This window comes from Mobula birostris, chromosome 16 (assembly GCF_030028105.1).
Source record: "Mobula birostris isolate sMobBir1 chromosome 16, sMobBir1.hap1, whole genome shotgun sequence".
NCBI lineage: Eukaryota > Metazoa > Chordata > Chondrichthyes > Myliobatiformes > Myliobatidae > Mobula > Mobula birostris.
Genome location: NC_092385.1, coordinates 17,210,627 through 17,229,699, shown reverse-complemented (window position 1 = coordinate 17,229,699; position 19,073 = coordinate 17,210,627). Strand labels below are relative to the sequence as shown.

Below are 19,073 nucleotides of genomic sequence, written 5' to 3'. Positions count from 1 at the left end.
TGTCCCGGAGCCTGCTGGTCCTGGCTTTTATGCTGCGGTACCGTTTCCCGGATGGTAGCAACTGGAGTAGATTGTGGTTGGGGTGACTCGGGTCCCCAGTGATCCATCGGGCCCTTTTTTCACACCTGTCTTTGTAAATGTCCTCAGTCATGGGAAGTTCACAACTACAGATGCGCTGGGCTGTCCGCACCACTCTCTGCAGAGTCCTGCGATTGAGGGAAGTACAGTTCCCCTACCAGGCAGTGATGCAGCCAGTCAGGATGCTCTCAGTTGTGCCCCTGTAGAAAGTTCTTAGGATCTGGGGTCCCATACCAAACTTCCTCAACTGTCTGAGGTGAAAGAGGAGCTGCTGTGCCTTTTTCAGCACACAGCCGGTATGTACAGACCACGTGAGGTCCTCGGTGATGTGGATGCTGAGGAACTTGAAGCTGTTTACTCTCTCAACCCCAGATCCATTGATGTCAATAAGGGTTAGCCCATCTCCATTCCTCCTGTAATCCACAACCAGCAGCTCTGTTTTTGGGACATCGAGGAGAGGTTGTTTATTGACACTACTGTGTTAGAGAGATGACTTCTTCCCTGTAGGCCACCTCATTATTGTTTGAGAATTAGGCCAATCAATGTAGTGTTGTTGGCAAATTTAATTAGCAGATTAGAGCTGTGGGTGGCAACACAATTATGGGTATACAGGCAGTAAAGGAGAGGATTTAGTACACAGCCCTGAGGGGCACCTGTACTGAGGGTTAGAGGGGCAAAGGTGAGACAGCCCACTCTTACCACCTGCCGACGATCTGACAGTCCAGGATCAAGTTGCACAAGGCAGAGGTCTCCGAGCTTCCTGTCAAGCCTGGATGGAATTATGGTGTTGCATGTTGAACAGCAGTCCAACAACAGCATTCTCACATAAGCATCCTTCTTCTCCAGATGTGTAAGGACAGTAAGTAGAACAGTGGCCATTGCGACGTTAGTTGTGTCGGTAGGTGAATCATAAGGGGTCTAATTTGGCTGGTAGCAAGCTGCAGATGTAATCCTTGACCAGCCTCTCAAAGCATTTGCTTATTATTGAGCACTTACACATGTTCACTCCTGGTACAAAGTATGCCACACAGAATGCTGGATTTTTCTAAACCACCTGTATGTGACACTTCCAACCCTGGAAAAACGTAAATACAATTCACAAGTGAGAAAATAAATTCAATTATCCAAACTAGCATAAAAGTTAAAAAATGATGAAATTTACTAATAGCACTTAAACTGCAACAAGCACACAGCAATTGTGGTTATAAGGATTACTGTCATATTCCTAATGTCATATAAATCTGCGCTTTTGTCAGGAGCCTGGATTTAGAATCAAGTTATGTTGCACATAAACAGGTCCTTCATCCTTCTTCCCCCCATGCCAACACCAGTTCATCCCATATGGAGCCCTTGGCCAGAACTCTACTTAATGGGCTACAAACTCTTGAAGAGCGGGTGCCTTTGTTCCAGCATCCCGAAACAGACGCTTTATTCTGAGCTCGGAGGAGGAGGGGTTGCCAGGCGAATGAAGGAAAAGATTCAAGAATGTGATGAAAGCCTCCCGAATGAAATGCAACACCCAAACTCGTTCCCGTTCATCTCCGGCCCATGGTTGGTCAAGGTGGAGAAGAAGCATTCCAGATGGTGCAAAGAACATCGAGTCCACACGTAAGGGGGAAATTATATGTCTTGCCCCGGCAGTGGAAGAATTTGCAGTTCCCACACTGTCCTCATTAGCCATCTTGTAACCCACAAAACTAGAGTAGTAGCAAGTTATTCTCGAACCTGAGGAACTGCCTAAGAAGACCGCAAATCTCTCATCAATTTCATTCTGGTTTTAGCACACACTAGTGCTCTCTTTCCAGAACCAGCTGTTCTATTTGTTTTCAAAGCCCAGTGATATCCCTTCAATTGCTTGCAAACCTTAATATTTAGCACCTCTGAAACAATAACTCACTAGTTCACACCCTTAATTTCTCCCCTCAGTAGGTCCCATGTATATGTGCTGCAGTGAGCATCACAGTCCATAGTATTCTAAACTCAAAATAAATGTTGTCATTGAAATACTGTACATACGTGTAACCGTATACAACCCTGAGATTCTTTTTTGTGAGCATGCTCAGAAAAACATTGAACAATCTACCAAGAGTGCAGAAGACAACAAACTGTGCAAATGCAAATATAAATAAATAGCAATAAATAGCGAGAATATGAAATAACAAGATAAAGAGCCCCTAAAGTGAGATCATTGGCTGTGGGAACTTCTCAATGGATGAGTGTAGTTATCCCCTTTTATTCAAGAGCCTGATGGGTTGAGGGGTAGTAGCTGTTCTTGAACCTGGTGGTACGAGACCTGAGGCTCTTGTACCTTCTGCCTGATGGCAGCAGTGAGAACAGTGCATGGCCTGGGTGGTGGGGATCTCTGATGATGGATGCTGCTTTCCTATGACAGCGTTTCACGTAGATGTGCTGAATGGCTGAAAGAGTTTTACCTGTGACGTACTGGGCCAAATCCACTACCTTTTGTAGGTATTTCTATTCGAGAGCATTGGTCTTGCAATATCAGGCTGTGATGCAGCCAGTCAATACACTCCCCACTATACATTTATGGAAGTATTCCATAAGAATTATAATACACAGCACAATATGTTCAATACAACCCATGGAAAACATTTTTGTGAAACAAAACAATATCTAGTTGTGTTTTTTTATTGAAAGCTATTTCACTCAAAATAGTTAAATAACTTCAGCTGAAAAATCAAATTATCTCTGCTATTGAATCAGTAGCAATGCTATTACGCACAATGGTCTGATTTACTTTAAGAAGACAAATGCCTCGCAGTGGGTGCAATCAGGCAGATGAATCAATCTGACTTGAGCCGCTCTATTATGCTTTTCTGTTAGTTTGCTGTCATTTAACAGGCACACCAGTCAGAACAGATTTATCTTCTCATTTTGTGTGCAGATGATCAGAGAGACCGATTTTCATGCACAGATGAAACTGTATTTAGTAATCAGATAAAGTCTAGCGGTTTAGACAATTGGATACTTCTCCTAAAACAGAAATCTCCAGATTTAAAATTTCTGATTGTCAATAGTCTCAACCAGCAATTTCTTGTTCATTTATATTACAACTTATTCACTTTGAAGGGTACAAAAGTGTGAATTATTCAGCACAGAAGCAGAAATTCACAGCTAACCCACTTCATTTATAAAAGTAACATTCTCATATAAAATGGACCCATTTTCAGCTTTCTCCACAATTACAGAGTTACAAGTTGGCAAACTCTCTGCTGGGAAAAATAAAACAAATACAAGAGTTAAAGTACATATATGTCACCATACACAACCCCGAGATTCATTTTCTTGTGGGCGTACTCAATAAATCTATAGAATAATAACCTAACAGAATCAATGAAAGACCGCACCACTTGGGCATTGAGCCAAGGTGCAGAAGATAACAAAATGTGGAAATACAAAAAGAGATAATAAAGTATAAATTATCTGATGACACTTTGAATGTGATGTGGCAGGGAGGTCAGAAGCCTAATGGCCTGAGGGAAGAAGCTGTATCCAATCCTGACCATTCTTGTCTTTATGCATCAGAGTCCCCTGCCTGATGGTAGAAAGTCAACGAGGATGCTGGATGGATGGGTGAGATCCTTGATAATATTAAGGGCCCTGTGTATGCAGCACTCCTGATAAATGTCCCCGATGAATGGTAGGGAGACCCCTATGATCCCCTCAGCTGTTCCCACAGTCCTTTGTAGGGACTTCTGGTCCGATGTTCTGCTGCTCCCATACCAGATGGGGAAGCAACTTGTCAGGATGCGCTCAATGGTCCTCTGTAAAATCCAGTTAAGATGTGGGATGGGGTGGCAGGGAAAGCCTCGCTTGCCTCAGTTCCCTTAGGAGGTGGAGGCACTTCTGTTCCTTCTTATTCAGGGAAGTGATATTGAGGGACCAGGTGATGTGAGCTCCCAGGAACATGGTGCACTTAACTCTCTCTATGGAGGAACCATGTATGCACAGACGGGACTGGTTCATCTGTACCTTCCTAAAGTCCACAATCATTTCCTATCAGCTTTAAAGGTGCCATCACCCTACTTACAAAAGCCAGGAAGCATATTCCACCAGGCTCAAGGATAGCTTCTACCCTGCCGTTAGAAGGCAACTAAACAATTCCTTAGTCACAAGCTACCTCATTATGTTCTTGCACCTTATTATTTATCTGCACTGCATTTACACTTTATTCTGCGTTGTGATTGTTTTACCTGGTTCTACCTCAACACACTGTGCAATGATTTAAGGTTAAAGATTCACGGGCCATATACTGGTTTCAGTTTCTGTGGCATGAAGCAACCCCCACCCCCGGATAAGACGCCAATCTATCGCGAGGTTAACCCCCAGCATTTTTGCCAGTACCCATTCTCAGCTGGGTAGACTGGAGCATTGTGTGGTTAAGTGCCTTGCTCAAGGACACACGCTCTGCCTTGGCAGGGACTCGAACCCACGACCTTCAAGTCACTGGTCCAATGCCCTAACCACTTGGCCACACGCCACTGTGTAATGATTTGATGTGTATGAACAGTATACAAGACAAGCTTTTCACTGTATTTCCATACATTTGAGAATAATGAACCAATTGCAATTCCATCACTATTAGTGCCCCACCTTGATGAAGATGATGAGTTTACATAAACTCTCTGAACAAGAGGAACAGAATTTCCTGTCATCCTTTGAGTCTCATCCTTTGTTTACCTTATAGTTACAAAATGGCCTCGGCCTCCTGCACCCGCTTCCTCTTCCTGTTATTTTTTTTACAACTGGGCATTTACAAACTAAATTCCTGAGAAAGTAGTCTCGAGGTTAGAACACAAATACATCTTTAACATCATGAATAATTGCTAATGTATTTATCAGCTTGTTGGATCCAGAAATGGAACAAATTATATTGTGTCCTCTCATTCCTTCAAGTGCCTAATTGTTTAAGAATATGTAAAATTAGTTTTACTTTATAACTTTTTTCACATTCTTGATTTCTCCACTCCTGCTTCATCTTGGCCTTAACTCTCATTCCAAATCTGATCTGACTCTAACTCACCCACCTCACCAATCCTACCTCCAATTCCTCCTCAGTTCTTAAAACTCACTGAGGATTCCACCATTTGCCAAGGCCCAGAAGACCTGCTGTACTCACCATACAGCCATTAGCTCCCAATCCCAGAAAATTTACAGCCCTATTATTCGAATTAGACAAGGATTCTAACCTGTGTCAAGTAGTTCATCTTTCACAATCCTTTCTCTACTTCCTCGTTATGGGTATCTCAATTTTTTTGTATGGACTGAAAGAGTTAGATAGAGCTCTTAAAGATAGCAGAGTGAAGGGATATGGGGAGAAGGCAGGAAAAGGGTACTGATTGTGGATGATCAGCCATGATCACAGTGAATGATGCTGCTGGCTCGAAGGGCTGAATGGCCTACTGTCTATTGACTGTAGGCTAAAAGAGTTCGAAGTCACAGAGAAATAGTTTTCACAGAATCATATAAGAGCTGCAGCAGAGAACCAGGCTATTCAGCCCATTGTGTCTGTGCTAGCTCTCTACCAGTCCCACTCACTAATTTCAATTCCTGGCATTTTCTTCACTGCTTCACCATCCAATTGCCTTCTGGTGGTCATAACAGATCTCTCCGTCTAAGCTGCAGGCAATGCATTCTAGATTCCCACCATGCACCACGTTAAAAAAAAGATTCTTCCTCATTGCATTCTTAATTTCCCTCTCCTTAATTGATTCGTGTCTGCTAGTCCAACACCAACCCCCCCCCCCACAGCACCATTGTGTTCAGCCTCAACTATCCACTCTATCCAGACCCCTTATCCTTCCACTCCCCAAAGAAAGCAGTCTCAGACTTTGATACTCTAATCTCCCATCTCATTCTTAGATTTTTTTTCCCCTCTGGACCCTTCACACCCTTCCTATAAGGACAGGTAACCAGAAATGATTCTGAACCATTTTTTTTAAAGCAACACACATAAAAATTGCTGGTGAACGCAGCAGGCCAGGCAACATCTATAGGAAGAGGTACAGTCGACGTTTCAGGCTGAGACCCTTCGTCAGGAAAGCCTGACTTTCCTATAGTTATATTCTGTGCCTTTATTCAGCCTAGAATTGAGCATGCCTTATTTATTTACTGAGCCAGTGTGGAATAAGCCCTTCCCGCCCTTCAAGTCGCACCACCCAGCAATCCCCTGATTCAACCCTAGCCTAATCACAAGATAATTTACAGTGACCGATTAGCCTACCAACCAGTACACCTGTGGGCTGCGAGAGGAAACCCGAACACCCGGAGGAAACCACGTGGTCACCGGGAGAACGTACAAAGTCCTTACCGGCAGCATTCCCTCTTTCTCGCTCTGTCCTGTCACTTTCAATGAGTTACGAACATATCCCCCGACATTCTGCTTCTGCAGCCCTTTCAGAACTTTATTCTATATTGAAGAGTTACCAAATAGGCAATAATGCTACTAGCTTCAGACCACCAGTTCCATAAAACAGGAATAAAACACCTTATTATCTCCTACACTGTACTTTCTCTCTAACTGTAGCACCTTCTGTAATTCCCTGGTACTATTATCACTTGTACTTTACTCTGTAATTCTCTGGCATATCCGGACAGCAAAGATGCATACATCAGGATGCTCTTTATCGATTGCAGCTCAGCATTTAATACCATCATGTCCTTGAAACTCAGCAGTAAACTCCAAGACTTGGACCTCAATACCCCCTTGTGCAATTGGATCCTGGATTCCCTCACTTGTAGACCCCAGTCAGTTTGGATTGGCAAAAACATCTCTTCCACAATCTCCATCAGCACAGGAGCACCTCAGGGATGTGAGCTTAGACCCCTGTTCTACTCGCTTTACACCTATGACTGTGCGGCTAAGTACAGCTACAACACCACATACAAGTTTGCTGATGACACCACTGTGGTGGGCTATATCAAAGAGGGTGATGAATCCGCATATAGGAGGGAGATTGAAAACTTGGCTGAGCGGTGTAATGACAGCAACCTCTCACTCAATGTCAGCAAGACCAAGGAGCTGATTGCAGACTTCTGGAGAGGGAAACCAGAGGTCCGTGAGCCAGACCTCAGGATCAGAGGTGGAGAGGGTCAGTAACTTTAAATTCCTGGGTGTCACTATCTCAAAGGACCAGTCCTGGAACCATCATACAAATGTAATTGCAACAAAAGCATGACAGCACCTCTGCTTCCATAATAGTCTGTGGAGGTTCAGCTTATCATCAAAAACCTTGGCAAACTTCTATAGATGTGTGGTGGAAAGTGTACTGACTGGCTGCATTACGGCCTGGTATGGGAACACCAATGCCCTTGAGTGGAAAATTCTACAGAAGGCAGTGGATTTGGCCCAGTACATCACGGATAAAGCCCTTCCAACCATTGAGCACATCTACATGAAACTTTAACCGGCCGCGGGTGTGTGGCATCAGCCCTGGACTTCGAGATGAATGGTCTCGGAGTTCACATCTGCATGAAACACTGTCGTAGGAAAGTAACATCCACCTTCAAAGATCCTCAGCACCCAGATCATGCTCTTTTCTCACTGCTGCCATCAAGCAACCTCAGGACTTGCACCATCAACTTCAAGAACAGTCACTACTCTGCAACCATCAGGCTCTTGAACAAAAGAGGATAATTATACTCATCTTTTGAGCTGTTCCCACAACCAATTATCTCACTTCAAGATCTCTTTATCTTGTTATTTCATGCTCTAGTTATTTATTGCTATTTACTTACAGTTGCATTTCAACAGCTTGTTGTACTCTATGCTCTTGCTCTTTCATTGATCCTGTTTGCAGTTACTGTTCTATAGATTTACTGAGTATGCCTGCAGGAAAGTGAGTCTCAGGGTTGTACGTGGTGACAGGTATGTACTTGTACTTTGATAATAAATTTTACTTTGAACTTTGTACTACTTCAATGCACTGTTGTAATGAAATGATCTGCATGGATGGCAAAGATTTTCACTGTATCTCAGTATGTACATGTGACAATAACAAACGAATTTACAGTTTGGTTGCCTGGGTTTTGACAGCTGGTTTCCATTACTTAGGGGCTCAGGGCTCAGGTGAAAACCCTCTTCAGAGGTTGTTTTACAAATAAGAGACTTGTTACCAATGAGAGGTTTATGGATAGAATAAAACTGATAAAATGACAAAAACTCAGTTTTTGATATAGCCAGTGAGAAAGGAATGGAGACACCACTGGAGGGAAAATGATATAGCAAGAAAAAAACTGAAGTTGTTAACAATTTGTGTGTGTATACGTGTATGTATATTATATACACACACACACAAAAAAGGGTGATTGATGAGTTTGTGGTCTAGCGTAGAAGGAGATGAGTTATACAGCTCTTGTTACATGCACATGCAGTTCAACTCTTTGAGTGATTATGCAGAAAGTTTGAAGTTAATAACTCATTAGGCATGATTGATAAGTTTATGGCCTAAGGTAAAAGGGGATTAGAGATTAGAGATTAGAGATTAGAGAAGACTGACTAACTAATCCGGCACCACTGGGACCTGAGGAGTGCCGGATTAATGAAAATGCCAAATTACAGAAGGATCACATTAAGCATAATCAGTGCCGGATTATCAAAGGAACCAGATTACAGGTAGTTGGATTGGTGAAGGTTGACCTATGTGTGTATGTATGTGTATGTATATATATGTGTGTGTATATATGTGTGTGTGTGTATATATATATATATACACACACACATATATACACACATACTGTACATATATACATTTCTTACTGTAATTTATAGTTTTTATTTAGTATTGCAATATACTGCTGCCACAAAACAGATTTCATGATATATGCCAGTGACATTAAACCTGATTCTAATTCTGAAAAAGATCATCCAAGCAAGGGTTCCCAACCTGGGCTCCACAGACCCCTTGGTTAATGGTAGGGGTCCATGGCATAAAAACAGCCTTGATCTAAGCCCCACACACAAAATGCTGGAGGAACTCAGCAGGCCAGGCAGCCTCATTGGGGAAAAAAAAAGAGTACAGTCGATGTTTCGGGCCGGAACCAGTGCTGCCTGGCCTGCTGAGTTCCTCCAGCGTTTTGTTTGTGTTGCTTGGATTTCCAGCATCCGCAGATTTTCTCTTGTTTGTGATTGATCTAAGCCCATCAGTTCCACACCATTGCAATTAGATCAGTGTTCCATTTAACTTGAAATTTAACTTTTCAAAGGAAAGTACAACAGGCTGTGATTTAAAACAGGAACCTCATCTAATTGTCATCCCAGGCAGATTAGATTAAAATTAAGCAATTTTGTTGCTTCTATATTGAAATACATGTTGTCATCGCATTGCAGATCCCAATGTTAATTATAAAGAGCAGCATCACTTTATTACGAAAAAGGTGCTCATTTTAAACACAGACCTGGTAACATTTTATTTGAAGTAAATATCTTAAAATTATAGGCCAGTTGCACTCTCTCTACTAAATTTTATGAATGTAATATTACATGGAAATCATTTTTGGGCATATCATGCACAACTCTGAAATGCTCCCATACCCTATGGACACATTTTAAAGGACTCATCTCATGCTTTTGATATTTATTTATTGCTTATTTATTATTATAATCATTTCTTTCTTTTTGTGTTTACACCGTCTGTTGTCTTTTGCACAATGGTTGAACACCCAAGTAATGTGCTCTTTCATTGATTCCATTATGGATTTGATAATAAATTTACTTTGAAAAGAAAATAACTTATTCCAAGCAGTTCTTTTGATAAGACACACTTTGGGCTGCATCTGGCTAATGAAAACAGTAGACATATACCAATTTCTTCCACACAGTTCCCTCTCCAGCTTAATTGCTCGCCGAGGGTACTGACTGTGTGGAGTTTACAAGTTCCTCTGGAATTTGCTTCCCCGATGCTAAAGCTGGGCTAGTAGTTCAACTGGCCACTGTGAATCGCCCACATACTAGGGCAAAAGATGTGAGGTGGGAGGTAAGTTTGTTGGCAACGTGAGTGTATAGGTTACAGGGAAATAAGTGGGAGAATTAAACTGATGGGAACACTCAGAGAGCTTACATGGACTCCATGATCGCCTTCAGACACATGAAACAAATAGGGAAATGACTCAGATTTGAAGCACAGTATTAAGGATTTCAGCAACCATTACATCATCAAGGAAGACTAGAAACAAGCTGTTTGCTTTCCTATCAGAATACCGGATCATAAGCTCTTCTGTCTGACAGTTTAGTCGAGCGATGCAACGTTAGCAAATGTAACATGAACGAAATGGTCTGAACATTAGAACTTGTATGTCCTATATATTGTGTCTTTAATGCGGTAATCACCCCGAGTCTTCGCAGCAATGTGAATAGTCAGAAGTTAACATTAAGTTATTAGACATGTGACCAGATGGTTAGCAAAAGAGGTGTCATGTTATTAGTGCACAAATATCCGTGAGCCTCACAGTAAATGCGGAAATGCTGCTGCCTCAAAGAACTCACAAGCTATCTAACAAAAAGAAGCCCACACATCTTTCAGTATTTTTCAGCGAACGAATTAATGGCGATGCTGACCATATTTAAATGATCACATGTTAGCATCTTGCACTGCAGCCTTAACTTTGGCATTGCCTCGATCATTCGTTAACTCCGTATATCTGGAATAATGGAACCTATCTACCGCCTGGAAATACCGCTTAAAACAAAACAGTTGGACGTGGTGTTTAAAAATAAAGCATCAAACTGTTGGAGCAACTCAACGGGTCTAGCAGCATCTGTGGAGGTATCCGGATAGTCGATTATCAATTAAACGTCTATAAATGCAAAACATATTCTTTATTAAACCCCTCTATTGTTTTCTGAGTGAATTGCAGCATTTCTTTCTTGCACCGAGGGACAATGAGTACCTAACAGTGGGTGAGTGACAGCCCAGTTTACAAGAACATTTGATATCATTCTCTCCCTCCTCCCGCGTTACCTGAGATCCTGCCGTGCTGCTCATTACTCTGGAGCACGCTGGTGGCACTTTCTTTAGCGTCTTCAGCGCCGCCCGAGCGACCCGGCTCAGCCACAGCAGAGCGCTCATTCTGGGGCGCTGCAGCCACTCGCCGGCGCTCGGGCTCATCATTGTGTCGGCGGCGCGCCTATCAATCCCTCCCGCGCCCCGCTCGTCACCGCCCCCCGGCTGATTGACAGCTCGGCACCCCTCCCCGGTGGCCTCGCCCACAGCGCCTCCTGTGGCGCCCGCCTGGCATAACATCCCCTCCCCCGCCACAAAAGCGAAGCCTTTTAACATCAGCAGTTACACACAGGGAAAGGAGGCACCCACCCACCCTCAACGCCAACCCAACCCAATGCAATGTGCGCGGGGAGGGGGAGGTGGCGCAGATCATATTAGCAGACTTTCGAAGTGAATAGAGATAGGACGATACTGCTTCAGTCTAAAGATAAAGCGTTGACGGATCGGCGGTAGAGATGGAATCAACCCAAAGGCGAAAACACAGACCCTATATAGGTGAGAATATACAGTATGACCCCAGGCAACAGGTCGGAACGGCCCTCGATGAGTTTTCAAATAATTGTGCCCGTGCGCCTGTGTATCACAAATGGATCGTACGAACATTCGGGGCTTTCAGAGGTGAGGTACAGTGACTGAAACGCAAGAAATCCCCTGGAAATCTGAAGTAAAGACAGAAGTTGCCAGGGTTGGGAGGGCGGATCAGGGAGCATCAGTGAAGATTCGACTTGTTGGCCGAGAGCATTAACTCTGTTTCTCTCTGGATGAGTACTGCCTGAACTGCTGAGTGGTTGACCTTTTCTGACTTTTAAATATGGTTTACAGCGCCATTCAACATTCGGTTTTCATATAGATCCCAGCCTCTCATTATGCAGTGGCGGGAGTCTTCAAGCTCCTGAGCCTTCTCCCAGAGGGAAGAGGGATGAAAAGTGTGTTGGCTGGGTGGGTTGTGTCCTTGATTATCCTGACAGCACTGCTCCGACAGCGTCCGGTGTAAAGTGAGTCCAAGGACGGAAGATTGGTGTGTGTGATGTGCTGGGCTGTGTTATATAAAACTTCTGTAAAACATTAAGGAAAAGTTTTTAAAAATGTAAGAATAGAAAGGAGGAATTAACGTGAAAATATTTCCACATTTAGGCAGGGGAGAGTAGAGGCATCGCCAAAAAATAATAGCCAAGCTTCTCAGAAATAGACAGAAAATAATTCTAAACACACAGGTTACAGAAAATTTCCCCTCTTCCTCCTTTCCATAAGACCTCTTTTTGTGTACCCTAGCCTGATGCGGGCCTAGCGAAACAGCTTGATAAGCCTACATGGCCACAACAAAGTGTGGCTAAATTTAGGCATAAATATAATCCTAACTTCAGCCACACCACCTAAAAAGCTGTGGAAGTTCTTACATTGTTCAAGTACCAAACAGATCCATTTTCCCACAACTCTCTGTCCTTCCAATTAATTACCAATAATTTGTGAATAATTGATCATCACTTTGTATAGCTTAATTTGGGGATAAGGTTTCTGCCAGCACTGTTCATTCCAGAAAACACAACATAAAGTGTATCATGTAAGTCAAACTTGGCACTGTTGGTACTAAGTCTAATTCCAAGTATATCTGGTGCTATAAACACTTCCAATCATGGCAGACAGCACAGACCACACTAAAGATGTGTGGAATCTTTGTGCTTACAGTTCCAGCAAAATTGGCATCTACAGCACCTATACACTGACCTTTACTGCTGACCCAACTAAAGAAAATGAGCAGTTAAGGTCAGTGATGCTGAATATGTATCTGTCAGTACCTCCAGTTGAACCGCTATTTCTGTGTTTCCCCCTTGCCATCAATCTGTGGTTTTGTATTACCATGTGCTCTTGTTTGTTTTCACGCCCCATGTGCTCCTGACCCTGCTCCTGCTCTACTCGGGCCCCTGTATTTCTGAGTACTCCATCTCTCACCTCTTTCTCATTATTACCTTGTGTCTCATTAGAGGGGGATTATTACCTTGTGCCAAGGGGGATCACAAAGTGGAGGAAAGAGGACCGGGTCGAGACAACAGAGACTTATGGAGAAGAGAAGCTTGGTGGGTAATACTGTTCGGGCTGACCGGAAGTGCACTGAGAGCGGTAAGCGTAAAGGAGTTAGGTGCGTACTGATCTGGTTAACGACAGATGGTGCAATCCGGGTCATAATACGATCGAGGAACGTGTTTGTAGACCGAATATTGAACTTTTTACTGTTGGACTTCGGCCATATTCCACCGTGATACAACACTTGGTGGCACGAGAGGTTGTTCCTGCCTGTGGCCATCGAACGTGCAGCTCCTCCCATGGAGGGTCAGACACCCTGAGCCAATAGACTGGTCCTGGACCTATTTTCCATCTGGCATAGCTTGCATTTTGTTGTTTGATTGTTTGTGGTTTTTGTATTGCTATATTTCCACTCTATTCTTGGTTGGTGCGGCTGTAACAAAACCAAATTTCCCTCGGGATTAATAAAGTATATCTATCTATTATGCTCCACCAATCATCTGACTCTCTGTTTATTGCTCAGTGTATTTCAGTCCTGTGTTTTCACCTGTTTGTTGCCAGATTGTGCCAGTGAATTTCTCTGGATGTTTTGATCTCTGCGTAAACTTTGATGCTGACTTTGTTTGCACCTTGGGATTTGTTACTCAATTAATATCACTGTGTGCACGGTACTGGGTCTATGATTGCATCCCTGCTCCAGTGTCCTGACAGTATCTTATAACTAAACATACAACTTTTAAGAAAGTAAAAGAATTAAAAGATAAATTTCTTGAATGTTTGATTATAGGGCCAATTAATATATATTAATTTTAGTACCAGCATTTTTGGTTATTAAATCATGTGTTTTATTGACAAATTTATTGGATGAATCTTTCCTTAACTGTGTGTATTGTAAACTTTGCATGAACTACAGCAAACTCACAAATGAATACTATGCCTCCTTTACAATCAAGAATATTTTCAGATAATTTTGGAGCTAAAAATGTACTGAATGATAAATGAAACTTTTAGAATTTATTGAATGACACAAATACTTAATTAGCTTTTTTATAATTATATAAAACAGAGCACATGAAATCCAACAGAAGATGTATTGTCCATTAAATGCATGCTCTTGTCACATGCACGAATTATAAGACTAACGATAGATTTAGTTTCAACAATGAGGTTTTAGATGTAGACTGCAACTTTAATATACTAAAATGATTCAATGCACTTCACAGGAACTTGAAACAGATTCTGGCACTGAGCCACATTAGAGTAAATGTCAAAAACCTGATCAAAGGGGTAGACTTTGATTGCTTAATTCAGGAAAGATTTGGGGAAGGTTCTCCAAAGTGTAGAGGCTTGGCAGTTCAATACACTATTGATAATGCTAGTGCAATCATCAAAAGGAGTGTTCAGTATGCCAAAATTTGCAGCAGCAAAGGAAAGTTGTAGGCAAGAATTTACTGAGTCAGAGAGGGACAAGATCACAGATATATTTGAAAACATACTTGTGAGTTTAAAAATTGGTATGTTATTTAATCAGAAGCTAATGTCAGAGTACAGTCAAGTGAATGGACACAAGCAATAATTTTGGAAAACTTTAAACATGAAAGGTAGGAAAAGGGAGGCTGGACAGGAGTAATTGACCTGTAATGTTGACTCTATTTCTGACACCTCAGATATCGCATAAGCTGCTGAGTATCACTAACATTTTTTTTTAAATTTCTTGTCTTCAATGTTTTGGATTAGAATAGTTAAGCAATTACGGTGCGGATGAGACTTTAGGAAGCAGATAAAGTGAAGTACAGGCAAAATCGGGTAATGTCACAGAAATGCAGCTAGGTAGTCTTACTGAGTTTCTTCGAGTCTAGTGCAGTTGCGTAGCCAAATCCCAAATCAAAGTCTATATAACCAGTCTGGTTCACCTGCAAATAGTTACCAGTAAAAGAATAATGTCAATGATCTGTTAGCGAATAGCATCGAAGACAAATTCAAACAATTGAAAGTCAAACTGACATAGCTGTTGAATCAGGGTATTCCACAAAGCATATTTTCAGCCTGGGCACTTCCAACCATGTCTCCAGAACTTTTTTGCAGTGATATTAAAAGTAACTCAAGTATTGATATTTTTTGTGTGTTGAGTACTTATTGATCATGTATTTTACTAACTCGTTTGGTTCAGCTTGGAGATGTGAATCTCCCTCAGCTCTCCTGTGTTTAATACTGATTATACGTTATTGATCAGAATGCTCAGAATTTTTAGCTGAAAGATCATAATTTGCTCTGGACAAATTTGGTGGGATCGCACAGATGGCGACTGGGTGGGATTATAAAGGGATGACTGGTAGGTGGGAAGCTTATAAAAGTGTGACTTCAAGAATCCAGGGGCATCGTGTTCCTGCTAGAATGAAGCTCAAGGCTGGGAAGTTCAGGAAAGCCCTGTTAATGAGAGATACTGAAATTTAGGTCAGAAAAAAGGGAGCATACATAGATATTGAAATATTGAAAGAATACACTTAAAATGCACTCAGAGGTGCAGATGCACATCAGCCTGAAGCACTTCACCTTTTCCAATGCTGACTCCTTGATGGGGATTAGTGTAGATGTAGAATCTCCTGCCTTTCCCTTCCTATGACTAGTGGTGTGCCACAGAGATTAGTACTGGAGCCTTTGTTATTTATATAAGTGATTTGGCTGTACACATACAAGGCATGATTAGCAAGTTTGATGATACTAAAATAGGTGGTACTGCAGAAAGTGAAGAATGTTGAAATTAAAAGAGGGATCTTGGTTAACTGGGTGAGTGGGACAAGGATTGATAAATTGCTTTCAGTTAGGTTAAGTAAAAAGTGTTGCTTTTCAGGATGTCAAGCCAGTGTGGGATTTGTGTATTGAATGGCCAGGCCCTCAGAGTATTGTGGAACAGAGGGAGCTAGGACTATGAGTATGTAGTTTACTGTAGGCAGTTTGACAGGTATACGGGGTTGTGAAGAAGGCACTTAGCACACTTCAGCAGCCAGGCATTGAGTTTAGGAGTTGGGACGTAATTTTGCGGTTATACAAGATGTTAGAACGTTGTGCACAGTTTTGGTCACCCTCTTACATAAAAGTCATCATTAAACTGGAAAAGAGTGCAGAGGAGATTTACAAGGATACTGCCAGGATTTGAGGGCTTAAATTACAGGGAGCAATTGGGCAGCTAGGACTTCTTTGCTTGGAATGGAGGAGAATCGAGAGGTGATATCGGAGAGGTATGTAAAATCATGAAGGGCATAGACAGGGTCTTATCTCCAGAGGAGGGCAATTAAAAACTAGAGGGCATAGGTTTAAGCTGCTTCCATTTGGCTGATATGTGAGTATATGGAATGAACTGATTGAAGCAGATACAATAACTACATTCAAAATACATCTGAATTTGAGGATAGGAGAGGTATAGAGGGACATCAGCCAAATACAGGCAAATGGTACTACGTGGTGGGTACCAGGGTTATCATAGATGTTTGGCGGAAAGGCTGTATTACTCTAACTCAGTGATACCCTATGTGGGTGGTACGTGTCCTTAGGGGGCGTTAGGAGAAATAGAAGCCGTCGGGGGTAGTGGGGAGCAGTAAATGCACCCTAACTTGAGGCATAAGACGTGACTGGCCGTTGTCAACGTCCGATAGGCATTCCCAGATTGTGTTAATTTTTAAAAAATTTTAATTTAGCCACGTTAATGATGGATAAATATGTACGGCATGATCTCTGAAGGCGGTGAAGCCTTGAATTCCACTCCTACGAAGAAACAGAAGTGTGTTAACACAATGTTACATACCTGGAGTACGGTTTTATTCCGTTCTCGTCAGATCGGCGCAGGATTTACATTTCCGTAAAAGACACCCTGAGAAGGCTACTTATGATATTAATCAGTTCCACAAGATGAAAGAAGCAATTGCATACTCGAATCATTTGCCAAGAAAGCTAAAAATGACCTTGATAGTGGATTCATGGTTTCTTATAACATTTTCAAAATGATAAAGTGTGGGAAATCTCATACAATTGATGAAAGATTAATAATGCCTGCTGTATCAGAAATGCTCACCACTGTCCTCAGGATGGATACTAGTATTTTAAAATCAATTCCTCTCAGTAACAAGTCTGTAGCCTGTCGTATTGACGGAATGAGTGAAGACATTGAGTATCAAATATGCAGAGCTACAGATAAAGTATTTGCATGTGTACAGTTTATCAAAATGGTAAAGTTTATGAAGGTTCTCTTTTGTAAAAAGTTAAAAAACGGAGAATCAATCTACGACCTTATCAAAACGTACATCGAGGATAAAAGTATTCCGATTAGGAATGTGATTTCCGTTGCAATAGATGGAGCACCATACATGACAGATCATCATACTGTTTTAGTGGCATTAATGAGAAAAGAAATGACAAGTGTTTGCAATCCATCGTCAACATCTTACAGCCAAAAGTCAGCCAGTGACTTTTTTTCAAGCATGATTCTTGTAATATCTGTTATCAACAAAATTAAAGCTCATCTGTTAAATAGCAGAATATTTTGCCAGTTATGCCAATATAACAATGAAGAATTTGAACACTTGCTTCTTCACACTGAAGTGCACTGGATGCCAAAAGGCTGCTGCTTAAAACGTTTCTTTGATCTTTTTGACACTGTTGTTGAATTTTTGCTCAAAGTTGACAAGCTTGGGAAACAAGATTCAACAACTTCTTGGAGACGTGGCATACTTTGCTAATCTGTATGACAAAATGTGCGTTCTAAATATAAAACTGCAGCGTGAGAATTTCAATTTAATCCAGGCAAAAAGTGCAGGCAGAAAATCGTAAATATATAAGCAAAACATTGGGAGATGAATATTCTCAGTTTCCCTGTATGGAAAATATGACTCTCTTTCAAAGATGGTGATTTGCAAGAGTACTGCTTACACCTGCACTCATTGAAGGATTTTCCAAATCAATTCAAGGATTTAGATTGGGTAATTAACCCATTTCTTTGCAATGTGAAAGAACAGGAAGAGAATTTGCAAAAAGAAATATCAAAATTCAGAATGATAAGCAAAAATGCTTTTCAAAATATTGGCTTTTGTGGTACATGGTACACTGTCACATGAAGTTTCCAGGTCTTTAAAAACAGCCAAACTACTCATTGCATTTCTATCCTCTTACCTTGTTGAAAAGGTCTTCAGTACGGTGAACCACATACTCACAAAAAACAGAAACTGCTTGGACATTGTTACACGTGAGAACTTAAGGCTTTTGCTGTCACAACTTGAACCAAATATTTCAACTCTTGCTAAAAAGATATCTAAACTGTGTACAGTGCATAGGTACTGTGGAAGCTAGGTTTAAAGACAAATTAATTTTTCTCATGTTAGCATATGGTAGACATGTTTTTACACTATGGGGGTGCCAGAAAGTATATTGCGCCCAAGGGACATTGGCAAGTATGAAGGTGCTTTAGGGGGGCATTGGCAAGTAAGAAAGTGCTTTTGGGGGGGTATGTTGGGCTAAAAAAAAAATTGGGAAACACTGCTCTAATTTTAACTGTGATTGACTAATGTTATTTTTTAAAATTAGTCTTCAATTTGACTGTAGTTCTGGTGGATTTGATCTGTACATTATACCACATAGTACTGAACTTCAAGGTACAAGTCATTGATATGAACTAAAGACAGGTACCAATGCAGTGACCTCAGGAATCAGTTCGCACAAACATAATTTTAAGAAAAGCACCCTTGGCCTCGTATCATGACCATTTATCCCCCTCTTCTATCACTGATCCATGTGCAAAAAAGATGGAAGGAAAACCCAAGCCCAATAAGAGGGAAATATTCTGTAGACAAACTCCTGAGTATCTCAAGTAATAACAAACAGTAACAGATGTTGTCATCGTCACTCCTTTCCATGCCTTGTGGCCCATCAGGCACCAACCTTGCCATTTCTTCAGCATTTTTG

The 19,073-nt window shown here is 41.6% G+C and overlaps 1 protein-coding gene across 2 annotated transcripts in view; it reads right to left on the bottom strand.

Moving 5' to 3' along the window:
* The window catches only part of LOC140211005 (haloacid dehalogenase-like hydrolase domain-containing 5), a 39,128-nt gene extending 27,916 nt beyond the window's left edge, over nucleotides 1-11,212 (bottom strand). For both annotated transcript variants that reach the window (XM_072280345.1, XM_072280346.1), the window contains exon 1: nucleotides 11,058-11,212. In XM_072280345.1, the coding sequence (XP_072136446.1) occupies nucleotides 11,058-11,207 (150 nt within the window). In that variant the 5' untranslated portion in view covers nucleotides 11,208-11,212. The remainder of the gene's footprint in view (nucleotides 1-11,057) is intronic.
* Nucleotides 11,213-19,073: the final 7,861 nt, after the last annotated feature.